At 42.9% G+C, this 18,471-nt stretch overlaps 1 protein-coding gene across 1 annotated transcript in view; it reads left to right on the forward strand.

Annotated features, from left to right (window-relative positions):
- Positions 1 to 18,471, forward strand: part of astn1 (astrotactin 1) — a 1,772,582-nt gene that overhangs the window by 350,375 nt on the left and 1,403,736 nt on the right. Inside the window, exon 2 of the mRNA XM_055641960.1 lies at positions 1,524 to 1,711. Within this exon, the coding sequence (XP_055497935.1) occupies positions 1,524 to 1,711 (188 nt within the window). The remainder of the gene's footprint in view (positions 1 to 1,523; positions 1,712 to 18,471) is intronic.

Below are 18,471 nucleotides of genomic sequence, written 5' to 3' on the forward strand. Positions count from 1 at the left end.
CCTTCTCTTCTCTCAGCTGCCAGTTCAACAAATTACCAGCATGCGCCTCTGGTTGAGATGAGGAGTGCATAATTGACCATTGAATTTTTGCTCTGTTATTATGGATTGCTGAGTTTTGTTTAATTCTCCCATTCTGCATGGATGAAAACTCTTGTCGATCAAACTATTGACTTTTTTCAGATGCAGTAATAGTTTGAACATACTCCCATTGTTCAGATTCTTTTCCAGTTTTGAATCAATGCAATGTTTAATTTAGTTTAGAGATACAGCATGGAAACAGGCCCTTCGGCCCACATTGTCGACACCGACCATCGATCACCCGTACACACTAGTTCTATGATTTCTCATCCACTCCCTACACACTATGGGCAATTTTACAGAGACCAATTAACCTACAAACCTGCACATCTTTGGGACATGGGAGGAAACCAGAGCACCTGGTGGAAACCCACATGGTCACAGGGGGAACACATAAACTCCAGGCAGACAGCATCTGAGGTCAGGATCAAACTGGAGTCTCTGGTGTTGTGAGCCAGTAGCTCTGCCAGCTGTGTCACTGTACTGCCAAATGTCTTCTGTAAAGTCATTGTCATGAAACTACTTTAACACATATAATACATGTTTGTATGTATACAGTGAAGAGAAGGTTTCCTTATTCTCTTTTCATCTGGAATCCACAGTCCTCTGAATGCTCTCGTGCTCTCAATTCCTTTATGAAGTACCTTCAGGTCTTTTATTATATGTTTAGACAATGACTCCCACGGGACTGTACATTTCTACTTATTATATTAAACAATTTGTATATATTTCATGGGATAGAGATTCACCAAACTAACATCTGTGCCAAACTGATACCTCTGAATCCACAAATATTGAGTCAGAGGTACATATCTATAGTCTAATTGAAACATGGAAGTTAACTTATTTAATCTATTAATGATTTTGATGTGGATTTTATACCTTGTAATAGAGAATATGCTGAAACCATACTATTCTCCGCATAGAGGGATATTGTTGTGATTATATAAACATGAATTGGTTGATTGATACATAGTCCAGAAATGTGCTTGGAGCTGTAATTCACTTGATGGATTTGGGTGTAGGGCTAATGCTCTCCTTATCACAATGAAAAGCACTGCCATGATTAAATATTTCTTGCTATTATAGGGATATTATTCATGATAATCGAACCAGTCATTATTATTTCATGATTTGGGTTGACAAGGAGCGGAATGAAGTATGCGAGTGCCCATTAATTCTTACCTCATCTACTCTGTAATTTGAAAGTTCAATATCTTTTACTTCTTTTTGATTGAAATTTAATTGAAGTTCAGGGATGCTTCGAGCTTCTCCTTTGTTTGAATCAATAAATAAGTTACCATGAGTACAGGGGAAAGATTACATATTATTGCATTAGTGAAGTGTTGTTATATTATTAAATTTGAAATTGCTTTCAATATGCTTTGAACTTACCACTTTCTTCAATGGAATTTGAATTCATACATTTGTTATTTTATTTGCAGAAATATCTGGCTACACCGAAGAGATTCCATACGTTCGCTGGAGGCAACAATGGCTGGAAAATGGAACCTTGCTTTTCCACGTCCACCATCAGAATATCGCTCATCGTTTGCCAGGCCTGATCCCAACCATCTACTCCGAGTCGGACTCGGCTGAGGACGAACTCCGGATCCTTCACATTTCTGTGATGGTCAGCCATTATATTCACTTCCCTTTTTAAATTTTAAATCATTGTCTGTCTATCTTGATGAACTTAAAAAAAAGGGTTTCTATTTTGTTGAAAAGGTGTTTTGTTCCTTGTATTGATTTTACTGGTGGATTGAAATTGGTGAATTGTGATTCTACGGGGAACGTTATTGTAGAGAGGGCATTTGGAGCATTATGGGTCATAAGATCAGCATTAGCCATGGAAGGAAAGGGTTGAACTTATTTGAAAAGTGGTAAAATCTGCTCCTAACATTTGAACCAAATGTCAGTGAAGTGAATTTCAATGCTAAGTGACTGAGTGACATTTGTACTGGAGTAATATTCTGAAATGTTTTTATTGATCATAAACAGTATGGTTGTCAATGTGTTATTGTTTTTCGTATTGAAAGGCCATGTGCCCAAGCCTCTACTGACAGATACAACTACTGCATGAAAATTCAAATGCACAGCTTTCACATGAACACCGTATGATTGAAAATTCAAATTTCCGACTGAACGACTGTATCACTCAAAAGGTTTGATACCTCCTGATGCGAGTCCCTCTTGCAATCTGGCACAGTTAATAATTTTCCTGAGGAGGCCATCATTCAGCAGTTTAGGCATAATGCCAGCTTCCTACCACTGAACATGGGGAGAAGGGTAATGGGGAGAAGGCAGAAGAATGGGGTTAAGAGGGAATGATAGATCAACCAAGATTGGATGGCGGAGTAGATGCGATGAGCCAAATGGTCTAACTCTGCACCTATCACTTATGAACTTATGAACATGTCCTGGATGCCTAAATACAGAACAGGATATTCTCATACTCTGAGCTTACTATTATGGACAGATTACCCTTGGTTTCTGAGGTGAAATGATGAACAGCAGGTCATCAAGTCTCTCAAAAGAATTGATGGTCCAACCTTTTATGTAGGAAAGAATAACAACTTGGATCAACTTGGCTTGTTTTCTCTGGAGCACCGGTGGCTGAGGGGAGACCCGATAGAAATATGTAAAAGTATGAGAGGCATAGATTGGAAAGATAGTTTGAACCTTTTCCCCCGAGGTGGAATTGTCAAAGACTGGAGGGCATAGATTTAAAAAGAAAGGAGCAAAGTTTAAACGAGATGTGTGCGGCAAATCTTTTACACAGAGGTTGGGGGAGTGCAAGGAATATGCTGTTGGGGGTGGTGTAGGTGGCAGATATGAAAGCAGCATTTAAGAGAGTTTTAGATAGATGGATGTGCAAGGAATGAAGTATGGATCATGTACAGGCAGATAAGATTAATTTAGATTGACATCATGTTTGCCATAGTTATTGTGAGCCAAAGGGCCTTTTCCTGTGCAGTACTTTTCTATGTCTTATGTTCTATGATGGTTGATCCGTTGTGGTCGGCGACCAATTCTGTTGAAACACATACCAGGTTATTAAGGTTTTTTGTTATTAAAAATCTGTGCTCCTCAACATTAAATGATAAACAGTAGAGTATTGATCCAATGCATAGTGGTCAAGAACATAAACGTAAGTTTTCATAACAACTGCAGTTATATAAATGAATGGCACAATAGAATTAGCATCATACTCTGAAGAGTTTGGTTTGATACAGTAGGAGGAAATGGAAAGGCCACGCTGAGCGGGTGTTCGAAGTAATGGGCAATATATTAAAACTGATGTGTACCAGGAGACTAGTCAAAGCTGATCTCCTGAGCATGACTCTGGTACAGCTATTATATTCTCAGATGACAAGATTACATGGAAACTAGATTAGCAGTGCAACAAGCTAGGTCTTGATTACAAAATAAAATGACTATCCCGAAGTCTAACTTTGTTGAATGGTCGATTCAATTTTCTGTTACAACGATGGGTGCACATTATAACATAATCAATGAAGTTCCTGAAACTTGGATGTCATCACTGCTGTGTTCCATGTTAATACTTTTTAGGCTTTGTCTCCGGTTCCCTATCACCACATTAGCACAATCCACATCCCTATTTACCAGTTATTAGCCCACATTATTCTTTCCCCGACAACAGATACTGTAGCCCGACTCTTTCAACCTGCCAAGAATTCCTGCTGCATCAATAGAAATGTGTTATTTTGCATGCATTATTTTCACACTAAGACCAAGCTAATTTGAATGTATGTGACAGGTGCTAATTCTGATCCCCTTGTTGCGTTGCCTGCCTTAGAAGGATAAGAGAGTTTTCCTTTGCCTTCGTTCCACTTGAATTTCTTTAAGATCTTCTTCACTGGCTCAGTTTTACTCAAAAATAGAAATAATTGATGGTTGACATTTGCGAAGGATGGCATAAAATCTGCCCGCAGATATCTTCCCACCTTACAATTCTTTTGAACATTCCTGCAAACAGTTTTTTATATAAATCAATTGAAGATCAAAGAAAGGATGTGGAGACTTGTCTAAAGATGTTTTCAAATTCATTCTCATTATTTTTTTGCCTGTGATCAATTATTGGTTTTTCAGTGGTTAACTCGTTCTATATTTACAGTGCACTGTATACTGTGTAAAGGTATTTTTGATTCTCATCTGGCATTAGGATTAGGTTTCATGGTTAAACATTTGGCTTGTGTGTTTGTCCTATAGCATAAGTGTGTGTCGGTAGTTTAGATGACTTTGACTTTGGGCTTGGTTTTCTCGGTTGAGCATTTATGCAGGTGTAATACTGTAACACAAACAGTTTGTGTTTTAATAGTAATTCAGTAGTATTTTGTCTTCAACTGCACTTGGAGATGAAGGTTTCATTACCTCAATGAGAGCAAAATGCTCCATGATTAAGACTGAAGTTAAGTTATAGATCAATTAATCCATGTTGCCCAAAATGAGGCCTGTGATTATGCCAATGGTAGATATGATCAGGAAGCAAAATTCCAACTTACATTCATGAGGTAAAGATTAAAAAAAATTCTGCAAAACCATTTCACCAACCTTTGAACTGTTGGTTCTGGGAAGATAAAGTTGAGCAGGCACTTATTTAATGAGAACCATTATCCTCACAGCAGACTTTACGGAGTCAAGTTCATTAACAATGAACAGATTAATTGCACATTTTTAAGAGATGAATGTGAAAGTATTTTGATATGAGGGTGCAGTATTGGTAAAAGGCTTGTGTCAGATTGCTTATATTAAAAATTAATCAGAATTGATTTGTCCTGGTTTCTGACCTCAGCTTAAAAGAAGTTGAATGGTATATGTCAGGAATAATTTTTAATTCAAATTCACTGAGGACATGTAACTGGTTTTATTAAATTGTGCTGGAATTTAGATTGGAGGTGATTCTCACCTTCACAACCTGCACAATTAATGTGGCCAAGATGATTACATTAAATAAGCTCACACACGATGAAAATCGAATGAGCTCCATGATGGTGGTCAATCAGCTTAGTTATATTACTACCCGTGAAGGTGAAAATTAACCTCAGTATTCGCTGTCACTCCTCATAAATTTAAAGAAAACAATTCTGCCATGCGCGTAATTATTAAAGTCAAATGCAGTTGACAACCTAAATTAAACTGGGACAGCTCAGATTGGGACACACTGTTCTGCATTAATTTTAGAGATACTGCATGGAAACAGGCAGTTTGGCCCATCGAGTCCACCCTGACCATCGATCACCCATTCACATGAGTTCTATGTTGTCCTACTTTCTAATCCACTCTCTCTTCCACTAATGTTATTCCCTTTATCCTGTATCTGTACACTGTGAACAATTGTAATCATGTATAGTCTTTACGCTGACAGGATAGCACACAACAAAAAAAGATTTTCACTGTACCTCAGTACATGTGACACTAAACTAAACTAAACGACACACCGGGCACATTTTTTTACAGAGGTATATTAATCTGCAAACCTACACATCTTTGGGATGTGGGAGGAAACCAGAACACCCGGAAAAACCCCATGCGGTCACAGGGAGAGCTTGCAAACTCCGGAAGGACAGCACTTGGAGTCAGGATCCAACCCAGGTGTCTGGCACTGTAACGCAGCAAATCTACTACTGTACCACTGTGTTGGCTATGCTGCACAACTGTGCTGCCATGTTTGTTGAAGTATTTGGAAAAATGCTGAATCTCTTTAAACTTCTAAGAATGTAGAGGTGTTGGTTTGCCTTCATCATTATGACATCGATGTGGTTGAGGCCTAGAATATGCTGCCTGAGGAGGTGGTGCAAACAGATACAATTACCATTTTAAAGAGGCAATTAGGCAGACACTGAAGTAAATAAGACAAAGGATACATTCCTAATGCAGAGAAATAGGTTTGGTGTGGATGAGCATAAAGGACATTGAGCCAAAAGGCCCTTTTCTAAGATATACATCTGTGATTTTCCATTTCTATAATTGTTTTGTGTTTTCACACAGTACAAGCTGTACAAAATGTGAGAGAATGAGAGTATTAATTATCCAAGGCAAGCTAAGCAGCAAGAATCTTAAATAATTCACCTTGAGACCTATAATAGGCATCATCAAGCAAACAAGACTGAAAATATGTTGAAGAAAGGAGTAGTGCAATGGAATTTACTAATTGCTCCTCAGAAATGTAGTTCTTGACAGAAACTCACTTAACGGCCTGTCCCACTTGGCCGTCACTTATGCGACAGGCTGGTAGTGACTGACGCGTGTCATCACGTCATCATGAGTCCGCACAGCCGTCTGGAGCGCGTGACTTCATTTGAAGATAGAGACAAAATGCAGGAGTAACTCAGCGGGACTGGCAGCATCTCTGGAGAGAAGGAATGGTTGATGTTTCGGGTCTTCAGTCTGAAAAAGGGTCTTGACCCGAAACGTCACCCATTGCTTCTCTCCAGAGATGCTGTCAGTTCCGCTGAGTTACTCCTGCATTTTGTGTCTATCTCCAATCGTCTTGGCCCCGCTCTGGGAGTAGGAGTGGGGGTAGATCCGGGTCCGCAACGGCCATGAGCCCCAGGCCGAGCTCGGCGATCGCTTGCCTGCTTCTGCTGCTGTTGGAGGTGAGACATTGCGCCGTGCCAGGGTGTCCCACTTGGCCATCATTTATGCGACAGGCCAGTGGCGCGCGATGATTTTGTGCAGAACGAAATCCTGGAGCGCTGCGTGATACCGCACACAACTCCACACTCCTCCACGTCACTCCATGCGCCCGTCCCGCGCTACCCACATGCCACCAACGTGCTACCCACAACTACCAGGTCTCGTGAATGGCGCGCAAATGATGGCCAAGTGGGACAGGCCCTTAAGTAACACTGTCCCAAATTGTAATCTCATTGCCGATGTTACGTAACTGCAGGGTTTCCACTACAGGTTGTGTAGTTAAATGTGCACAGCATCTAGGCACTTCTTCACATCTTCATATTCAATAGCAGGCCCTATTTTTCTGGTAAAAATGACTCCCTGTGAAAAGAGCACGTTTTGGCAGATCAAGACAAAAGCGGTTGGTTTAAATCAGATTTATTCTAAATACTAGACTAAATGGGACCCATTGGGGGGGGGGGGGGGGGGTAGTATGGGTGTTGTGGGCTGAAGGGACTGGTTTACAGAGTGCTAGTGTGGACATGGGCTTGCGGCTCAGTCACTCAAGCCTGTTGTGTTGGCAGCTCACTCACTCACGGCTGGTGGGCTGGCAGTTGACATGGCTATTTATTGAAATTCCATTTTAAGCAAATTCAAATGCAGTTTCATACCACTTCAAGCAGGGTGCAAGGCCACCAAATTCAAGTGCAGTTTCAGCGAGTCATGACCTCTCTCTCCCCCATCTTGCAGAATCTGAGCCACGCCCATGGGTTTTATAGTCCCTCCTCCTCCCACCAAAAGGGGCGTGTGTCCTTCGTTGCCTGATTGACAGGAGAGAGAATCTCAACATTTTTTAAACACTAATAATTCTTTTATTTTTCATCGATGGGAAAATTCCTCGGCATCTGATGAGCGGAGGGGGACTCTGAGTAAGATGGTCAAAAATCACAGCTGTATGTGGTAGAGTTATTTTCTAAAATCAATATAAAGCGCAAACAGGAAGTGCTCAAGATTAGACTTTTAATTATATAGAAGGCAAGGCAACTTTAATTAGGCTAGGCAACTTTAATTAGGCAAGGCAACTTTAATTGGGCAAGGCAACTTTAATAAGACAGGCAGTTTTAGCATTTTCAAACAAAAGGCAAGGAAGCTTTAGCATTTTCAAACCAAAGGCAACACAGCTTGAAAATGCAGAAACTGTGTTGCCTTTGGTTTCAACATGGTAAAGCTGTGTTGCCTTTGGTTTGAAAATGCTAAAGGCAACACAGCTTTAGCATTTTAAAACCAAAGGCAACACAGCTTTCGCATTTTCAAACCAAAACAAATTTTGCATTTTCAAACTACGTTTTCAAACCACATTGAGGGCACTGACAGGTCTGTAAAACCACTCACAGTTTAGTAGACATGTGTTCAGTGTTATTCACAGCTCAGACAGAGAGTGGCGACTTCTCACACCCAATCTTGCAGAGAACCAAGGCACCTCCATACTTCCGGGTTTCATAGTCCCTCCGGAAGGGGCGTGGCCTTCAGGAGAGAGAATCTCAACATTTTCTAAACATTAATAAGTCTTTTATTTTTCATCGATGGGAAAAATCCTCTTGTCCTGCACAGTGGAAGGGGGCTCTGAGTAAGATGGCCAAAAATCACTGCTGTAAGTGGCAGCGTTTTTTCTATATATAATCAATATGCAGTGCACCAGGAAGTGGTCAAGATGAGACTTTTAGTAATATAGATAATTCACCAATCATGGTCTTGCAAATTGCCACTGAAAACACAACTGACCACAATGGTGGTCTCACAACGACTGAAGGGCAGAGTCCTGAAAAACGCGCAAAAACACGACCCCTCCCAGAGACACGTGCTCAATATAATTCAATATATTCTCAATATAATTCACCAATCATGGTCAAACACAATAGACAACAGACAAGAGACAATAGGTGCAGGAGTAGGCCATTCGGCCCTTCAAGACAGCATCGCCATTCAATGTGATTATGGCTGATCATCCCCAATCAGTACTCCATTCCTGCCTTTTCCCCATATACCCTGGCTCCGCTATCTTTAAGAGCCCTATCCAGAACCGGGAACAGTAGTACTAAGAGAGGGCTGAATGGCCGGAAGACGACCCCTCGGTGTCTGAAGACTAACACTGGGCTGTCCTCGTCCACATGAGCAGGCTTGAGACGGCCGATGGGGATGAACTCCTCCTGGCCACCCACGTCCAAGGTGAATGTGGTGACCCCGGTACGCAGCACCCGAAGCAGCCCCTCATAAACGCGCTGCAGTGGCGGGCAGTGAACGTCCCTGTGAAGGAAAACATAAGCACAATTCTGCAACGCCTGTGGCACATGCACTGAGGTCAACCCATGCCTGGAAGTAGGGACAGGAGCCAACGGGTGCACCGTTCATGAAGTTCGGCCAGTATCACCGAAGCCGAAACCTCCTGACTGCGGTCGGCAGGCAGGAAATCCCCAAGCACCTGTAAGGCTGAGCCTTAAACGAGCTCAGCCGATAAGACGGCCAGGTCCTCCTTAGGCATAGTACGAATGCCCAGGAGGACCCAGGTCAACTGGTCCATTCAATCCGGACCGGTGAGCCGGGCCTTCAACGCCGACTTAAGGTGCCGATGAAATCTCTCAACCAGCCCATTCGCATCCGGGTGATAAGCTGTCGTTTGGTGCAGACGGGCGCCTTATAGCTGCCTAAGGCATGCCATGCTGGCATCAGCCTGTTGGGCCGCTGCCATCTCACTGTAGTCGATTTCCGGGCGGGACAAAAAGCTTCGGCAACGATGTTAAGTTTCCCTGCCACATGCCGAATGTCAGTTGTGAACTTGGATATGTAGGCAAGGTGCCACTGCTGCCTGGCGGTCCATGGATTGGCGATTTTTCTCAGCGAGAAAGTGAGCGGTTTGTGGTCTGCGAAAGGAGTGAAAGCGAGGGCCCTCAAGGATATAACGGAAGTGTCTGATCGCTAGGAAGAGCGCTAGGAGTTCTGTCTAATGCGCTGTACTTGCATTCCGGAGCTCACAGCTGTTGGCTGAAAAACGGAGGCGGCTGCCAGCGGTCATCAACCTGCTGCAGGACTGGTAAAAACTCACCATACCGATGAACCCTTGACGGTCAACGGCCGAGGGAGCTGTCGAATAGCATCTACCTTTGAGGAAAGCGGCTCAGCGCCCTATGGGGTGACCTGATCCCCCAGGACGAAATGGAGCGCAGGCTGAACTGGCACTTCGTGGGGTTAATCACCAAGCCGTGTTCGTGCAGTCACTAGAACAAAAGGCAAGGGTGCTTAACATGTTCTGCCTGCGAACCGCTGGCCTCCAGAAGGTCGTCCAAGTAAATGAAGACAAACGGCAGGCCCCGCCCGACCTGATCCATAAGCCACTGGAATGCTGGAATGTCGTTCTTTAGGCCGAACGACATTCAAAGTCATTCGAAAAGGCCGATCGGGGTGATGATGGCCGTCTTGGGGATGTCATTGGGGTTGACAGGGATCTGATTATAACCCCAGCCCAGGTCCACTTTCGAGTAGTAAGTGGCGCCCTTGAGGTGCGCCAAAATATCTTGTATATGGGTAACGGTCCACCGTGGTTACACCGTTAAGCCGCTTGTAATCACCACATGCCATCCACCATCCAGGCGCTTTCGGGACCATATGGAGTGGGGAGGCCCACGGACTATCGGACCGCCGGACAATGCCCATGTCTTCCATCAATTGGAATTCATCGCGGGCGATGCGCAGCTTGTCTGGTGGCAGGCGGCGCGCGCGGGCGTGCACCGGTGGGCCTTAGATAGGAATATGATGTACTACACCATGACAGGGCGCAGCCCCACTGAAACGAGGTGTAAGGAGCACGGGGAACTCAGAGAGTAGAGCAGCAAAAGGGCCCTCGACCTCCGCGATGTCATCGGGTCGTGGGTCGGGTGGGGGTAAGCTGTGCAGAGTGTTGGGGCAGAGGTCCGACAACGGGGCCAAACGACTCCCGCACACGTCGATGATAAGAGAGAACGCGCGCAGGAAATTGGCCCCCAAGATCGTCTGGGCAACGTTAGCGACAACAAACTTCCAACTGTACGGGTGGGAGCCGAAAATGAGACTAAGAGTCCGCGTACTGTACGTTCAAATGTCACTCCCGTTAATGGCCCAGAGGACGGGGCCTATCTTACCATCAGGGGTATCGCGGCCGGTCGGAGGAAGGATACTGACGATAGCACCGGAGTCCACGAGAAAATGGCGGCCAGTGTGGTGGTCACAGGCGAAGAGGCGTTCATTCGGCCGATTGAAGTTGCCGCTACAGGAATCGACCAAGGCATTTCCCTGAAACGTGCAGGGATTTCTGCAGCGTCGCGCCTCCACGCCGAAATGGAGGTGATAGTAGCATTAGTGGCGATTACTATGGGTCTCGGGGCATGGCGGCTGTTACTCAAAGGGGGCCGGTTGGGGGGCCTCCTCGCGTGGCCGCCGTGGCGGTAATCGAGCCGGTGCAGCTGGACGGCTGAAGGTGCCGACCTCCTGGTGCCATGTCATTCACAGTTCATTGGCCGTCTCCGCGAGCTGTTGAGGTTCATTAAAATCGATGCCGGCATGGATCAGGCGGACATCATCGGGCATCTGTTTGAGGAAAGCCTGCTCGAAAAGCAGGCAGGGGCGGTGGCCATCCATCAAGGCCAGCATCTGGGCCATCAGGGTGGAGGGTCTTCGATCGCCCATACCGTCCATGTGAAGGATCCTTGCGGCACGGTCACGATGACTGAGCCCGAACGTGTGCAGCAACAGAGACTTGAGACCATCGTGCTTGGCCGTTGCAGGTGGGTCTCACAGATAGGACAGCAAACGGTAGGCAGACTCCTGCGGTAGGACTCCCAACACGTGGAAATATCTTGTCTCATCAGCGACGATGTGGTGCAGATGGAACTGCGCCTCCACGTGCGCGAACCATACCTGGGGCTGATCGGGCTAAAACGGGGGCAGTCTGAGGCTGACCGTGTCCTGCTGGATGCCCGCAGCGCCGGTGGGAAGGTAATTGTCCTGCATGGTCTGTCTAACTCCGACGGATCGGGGTCACCAATTTGGCGGATCAAGACAAAGGCGTTTGGTTTAAATCAGATTTATTCTCAATATAATTCTCCGATCACGGTCTTGACAATTGCCACTGAAAACACAACTGACCACAATGGTGGTCTCACAATGACGGAAGGGCAGAGAAAACTGCGCAAAAACACGACCGCTCCCAGGTGCGCGCGGATTCCGACCGCAGGGTTCGATACTTGTGAGCACCAGCAGGTGCCGCTACATCGTAAAAAGGATATGTAGGAATGATCTACAGATACTGGTTTACACCAAAGGTAGACACAAAATGCTGGAATAACTCAGCGGGTTAGGCAGCATCTCTGGAGAAAAGGAAGAGGCGCATTTTTAAACTCATTAAGACCATGCTGCACGACTGTGCTGCCATGTTTGTTGGAGTATTTGGAAAAATCCTGAATCTCTTAAAACTTCTTAGAATGTAGAAGCTGTATTTTGCCTTTATCATTATGACATCGATGTGGTTGATGCCTGGAATATGCTGACTGAGGAGGTGGTGCAAAAGGATACAATTACCATGTTAAAGAGGCAATTAGGCAGACACTGAAGTAAATAAGACAAAGAAGGATACATTCCTAATGCAGAGAAATAGGTTTGGTGTGGATGGGCAAAAAGGACATTGTGCCAGAGGGCCCTTTTCTCAGATATACATCTGTGATTTCCTATTTCTATTGTTTTTTTGTTTTCACATAGTACAAGCTGTACAAAATGCGAGCGAATGAGAGTATTAATTATCCAAGGCAAACTAAGCAGCAAGAATCATAAAGAATTCACCTTGAGATCAATAATAGGCATCATCAAGCAAACAAGACTGAAAATATGTTTAAGAAAGGAGTAATGCAATGGAATTTACTAATTGCTCCTCAGAAATGTAGTTCTTGACAGAAACTCACAAAGTAACACTGTCCCAAATTGTAATCACATTACTGATGTTACGCAACTGCAGGAATGTTTATGTTTTCACTACAAGCTGCTTAGTTAAATGTGCACAGCATCTAGGCACTTCTTCACATCTACATATTGAACAGCAGGCCCTATTTTTCAGGTAAAAATGAATCTCAGTGAAAAGAACATGTTTTGAGAGATCAAGACAAAGGCGGCTGGTTTAAATCAGATTTATTCTCAACATAATTCATCGATCACGGCCTTGACAATTGCCAGTGAAAACACAACTGACCACAACGGTGGCCTCACAACAACTGAAGGCCAGAGCCCTGAAAACTGTGCGAAAACACGACCTCTCCCAGTCACGTGTGCGCGGATTCCAACCGCAGGGTTCGATACTTGCGAGCAGGTGCTGTTCCAACATAAAAATAATGTGTAGGAATGATCTACAGATGCTGGTTTACACCATAGTTAGACACAAAATACTGGAATAACTCAGCGGGTCAGGCAGCATCTCCGGAGAAAAGGAATAGGTACATTTTTAAGCTCATTAAGATCAATAACCAAAGTATGTAAATTAAATAAGCCCAATTTCGCAAAGATCTGATTGTCCGTCTGTTAACCGTCATGCAGATGAAAGATTTGCAATGTCATTCTGGTGGAAAGACACATTTACGAAGTGCTTGAAGAACTCAGCAGGTCAGGCAGCATCTGTGGAACCAATGGACATGCAGAACCCTTCTTCAGATTGATTCTAGTAGGGGGGAGAAGGCTGGAAAAGTGAGGTGAGGCAGGCAAAGCCTGGCATGTGATAGGTGGATACAGGTGAGGGTGGTTTGATTGCCATATGGGTGGAGTAAGACAAAAACTAGAGGTGACAAGGAGACAAAAGGTCAGATAGGGAGAGATGTGAATGAGCGAATTGTAAAGCCACATTAAGGATCATAGGTGGAAGGGGATAGGGGTGGAGTGGAAAGTGGGTGGGATAAGAGAGAAATGAGGGACTCAGAGAGAGGATCTGAATGTACTAAAGAGGGAGCAGGATGACCAGGGAGGAAGGGTGCATACTGGGGTGGTAAGAGCATAGGAAAGAGAGTGGGATAGAAGGGGGTATTACTAGAAATTGAAATTTCAATGTTCATACTGTTGGGGTATAAACCACCCAAGCGCCATGTGTGTTGCTATTCCTCCATGTATCCTCCATGTATTCAATCTACAGCACTTGGATGAAATCTAACCATTCTACGAGTGTTAAAACTACTGTACATTGAATGCCCCCTTCTAGTTTGTTATTAAATCTAAAAATAAATATTAATATATAAAAAAAGCAAAATTAAAAATGTCAAGAACTTTTAAAGATAGGATTTCTGAGTGATTTCAAAAGTAGGGCAATCTTTCACTCTTTAAGAATACTCCAAATTGTAAATTAGACTATTCTAAATATACTAATATGGAGCAAGTTGACTTCAATTATTCGAATTTTAATCAATATGCTTTCTACAGTACAATTTTTTTTTTAATTATATCTAAGCATGGGAAGATACTTTTATAGAGTCATAGAGTGTTACAGTGTGGAAACAGGTTATTTGGCCCAACTTGCCCACCCCGGCCAACATGTCCCATCTACACTAAACCCTCCTGCCTGCGTTTGGTCCATATCCCACTGAACCTCCTATCCATGTACCTGTCTAAGTGTTTCTTAAATGTTGTGATAGTTGCTGCCTCAACAACCTCCGCTGACAGCTTGTTCCATACATCCACCACCCTTTGTGTGAAAAAGTTATTTCTCGGATCCCTATTAAATCTTTTCCCGTTCACCTTAAACCAATGTCCTCTGGTCCTCGATTCACCTACTCTAGGCAATTTTAGGATGATTTGGAGATGAAAGTTGATCAAAAATATATATTTTTTTTGAATTTAAGATTAAAAAGGTAACTTAATTAGCATAATTGACCAAAATTATTTTCCATTTAAATATATATATGTGACTGCGGTTGAGAAAATTGACACATCATATATTTCAATTTCTTTTAAAATTATTTGTTTGGCACGGACCAATGAACAATGTGGGCAAGACATTCGTTGAGACTGGTAAAGATTAATTTACAAATGGCAATGCCCAATTTTTAATCAGTTCCCAATTGGCAGATGGAAGCGTTTGAGATCCATGCCAGTGTTTGTAAAATGGGAACTGTTAAAATATTTTTTGCAGACACAAGCTGTTCAGGATCTTCCAAGATTTAGTTATTCCTGAAGATGCTCATATGGGAACGAGAAGTTTGACCATCTGGGGGAAAATAAGAAAAACGAAATAGATATTTAATGAGGGACTCAACTTTAATGGTTTATGAATCTCTGATCCTTCAATGCACCACATCAATCTTGCTTTAACAATTTTGTATAAATCCCTGTACTGATTATTTTATTCTGAACATGATTATTTTTGCCATAATAACTGAATGTGAGGCATAAACATCCTGTTACATGGATGGATACATATCTTTTCTTCACAATTTAAATTCACAATATACAAAAGATCTTGGCAACCAGATGACTGAACCCTTCTAACCATCCCTTATGCTACGAACAACACAAAGGCCTGAAACATCTGAGATGTGTAAAGTTCAGATGGAATTGGGTCATTAATTTTTTTTCTTGTTGTTGGGAGCAGGAGATCATAACACTGAAAGAAAATTCATACTGGTATAGCATCTCTCCTTTAGCTTCAGGGAGCAAAGACCTATAGGAGAGAGCAACTAAAGGTTTAGTTGAATCTGTCTTGCGTGAGGTAGGTTATGGACAGGTTAACAATCAGCGGTTGAGAGCCTTTCATTTTATCAGCTGAAATAAGCCTCTGGTAAGAATTGGTTTCTGAAGAGAAAAATAACATTTGGTTTGTTGCTTGCACCTTTCCACTATCTTGTTCGTCCTTGATTATGACCCAGCAAAGGTCACACTAAACTCATGCTCATGTATAGAGTTTCTTATAGAGTCATAGTCATACAGCATGGAAACAAGCCCTTCGGTCCAACTTGCCCATGGTGACCAATATGTCCTACTCTCGTCCCATCTGCCAGCGCTTGGCCCATAACCCTGTAAATCAAAATTTCTCTTAAGTGTTAAGGGCCTGTCCCACTGTACGAGGTGTTCAAGAGCTCTCCCGAGTTTAAAAAAAAATCAAACTCGTGGTAAGCACGTAGAATGTACTTAGCGGGTACCTCGGAGCTCGGGATCTCTTAGTGGCTCGTAACGCTTACGGCAGGTACTTGGGAAATGCGGTAAGCCCGTGAAGACTCGTGAAGATTTTTTAACATGTTGAAAAATGTCCACGAGAGCCCCGAGTACCTACGAGCGGCTATTACCGTAATTCTCCGAGTTCAAATCAGGGGAAACTCGGGAGAACCCTTGAATTAGCTCATACAGTGGGACAGCCCCTTTATGACAGTTTTGCCACAACTTCCTTCTCTGGCAGCTTGTTCCATATACCCACCCCCCTTTGTGTAACAAAGTTACCCCACTGGTTATTGTTAAATCTTTCTCCTTTCACCTTCAAAGGGTAGTTGTTGGGCAATAAACATTATGTTGACCAGAGGATGTGAACATGTGAATAACATTGATATGATTGTCATGTTCAGGCCCACTGATCAACATGTACCATCCTTCAAGTATGTTCATTGCCACACTTCTCAGCAACTTCGGAATTTTTAATGCTGGTTCCTGACACACTGATGACTGTTTCCCTACATTTTGTTAAACCCAAGCTTAACGTCAACATGTATTAAAAAGGAACTGCAGATGCTGGTTTATACTAAAGATAGACACAAAATGCTGTAGTAACTCAATGTCAACACGGTCCCTCAAACCCTCTCAAAGGAGTTTGGTGTTCAGGAACAATGTTGACATTCATCTTAGCTTTGTCATATCACCAATACTGTTACAAATCTGTAAGACAAGGAATAATAGATGCTGGTCCACAAAATAAGACACAAAGTACTGAAGTAACACACCGAATCAGGTAGCATCTCTGGAGAACATGAATAGGTGATGTTTCAGGTCAGACACTTTTTCTGAAGAAGGGTCCCGACCCGATATGCCACCTATTCATGTTCGTCAGAGATGCTGCCTGATCCGCTGAGTTGCTGACTTTATGTCTTTCACTTTTACAATTCTGAGCACTTGAGCTTATTGAGAAACCATTATTAACCCTAACATGCATGCAGCACAGAGGCACAGCTAGTAGAACTGCTGTCTCAAAGCATTAGAGACCAAGGTTCATTCCCAACATCGGGTGCAGTCTATGTGGAGTTTGCACGTTCTCCTTGTGACTGAGTTAGTTTTCTCTGAATGTTCCAGTTTCTTCCTACATCCCAACGATATGTGGGTTTGTAGGTTAATTGCCCTCTGTAAATTCGTCCCAGTTTGGAGGGAGTGTGTGCAAAAGTGGAACTAATGTAAATGAATGATTGATGGATGTCACGGACTCAGTGGTCGAAGGGTGTATTTCCACGCCATATCTTTCAATCAGCCAATCCACTGCGCTTCGATTTAACTGAGTTATTTTGGGCAATATTCAAATAATTTGTTCACAGGAGATTGTCATGAAACTGTCAGATGGGACACGTCATCACACAGTCTGTGGTTATAGTTGTAAATAATGAGTTAACCTGTTATGTTGGCGTACTTCAACTTCATGGTTTATTTCTTTAAGCTACTGCTGATGCCAATTGTAAATCTTTACTTCACAAAAGTTTCATTTATATTCCACTCTGTTTGAAATGGTGCTATCAGAGCTAGTGAGTTGTGAGGCAGCTGGAAAGACAAGCTATTTATTTGATTATTTCATTCTGCCACTCGATACCCAATTCAAATCTTGTAATCTGTCTTACATTTGCTAGCCTTCCAATGATCCATGGCACAGTACCCTTGTGTTTCCCTTGTATTGGCCTCACCACATCCCTATCACAAGATAAAGGTTATAGTTCTCATTATATTACAACACTTCAAATCCAAGTACACGTTATTGTGTGTGTTTGCCAATAAAGGAAGAGATGTGACCTCTTCACCTCTCACTGAAGGAATGTTTCCCTGACAGTTATTCAGCCACTCACATTTTAAGGGCTGATGGATGTTACAGATTACATAGTGTTGGTTTATATAATTACATAGATTTCCACATCTTATATTTCATAGTGTCCGTGCTGTGTTAGGGACAAACCAAACATTGACATATGGTCCACAGCACCAGAAAAGTAATTTAGAGACTAATTCTCAAATGAAACCATGATGAATTTTATTCTACACTGTTTTACTCGTAAAATGTTACCTATGTTTTGTGAGTAGAGAAAACCGATGACATTTATGTTCTGTGAGTCAGTTTTATACTAATTAGGTTGATGGATTACAGAACAAAGAGGACCATTTATCTACTTCTGAATGCTAGATGCATCATTTAGTTTAGTTTAGTTTATTATTATTATTGTCACGTTTATTGAGACAATGAAAAGCTTTGTTTTTGTGGTATCCAATGAAAACAAGACTCCATCTGAATCCAATCAAGCCATCCACAATGCAAAGATAAACGATGAAGGCTCCAGATTTAGTGCAAAGCTATAATGTTTAATTACTTACATATTGTGACATAGAAGGACATTCAGCCCATTGGATCTCTGCTGAGAATTCCTATCACTTCCATTTTCCCTGTGCATCCTGCAATTTACTGCAGCCATAATCATCGAAACATAGAAAATAGGTGCAGGAGTAGGCCATTCAGCCCTTTGA

This window comes from Leucoraja erinacea, chromosome 10 (genome assembly GCF_028641065.1).
Source record: "Leucoraja erinacea ecotype New England chromosome 10, Leri_hhj_1, whole genome shotgun sequence".
Taxonomy (NCBI): Eukaryota; Metazoa; Chordata; class Chondrichthyes; order Rajiformes; family Rajidae; genus Leucoraja; species Leucoraja erinaceus.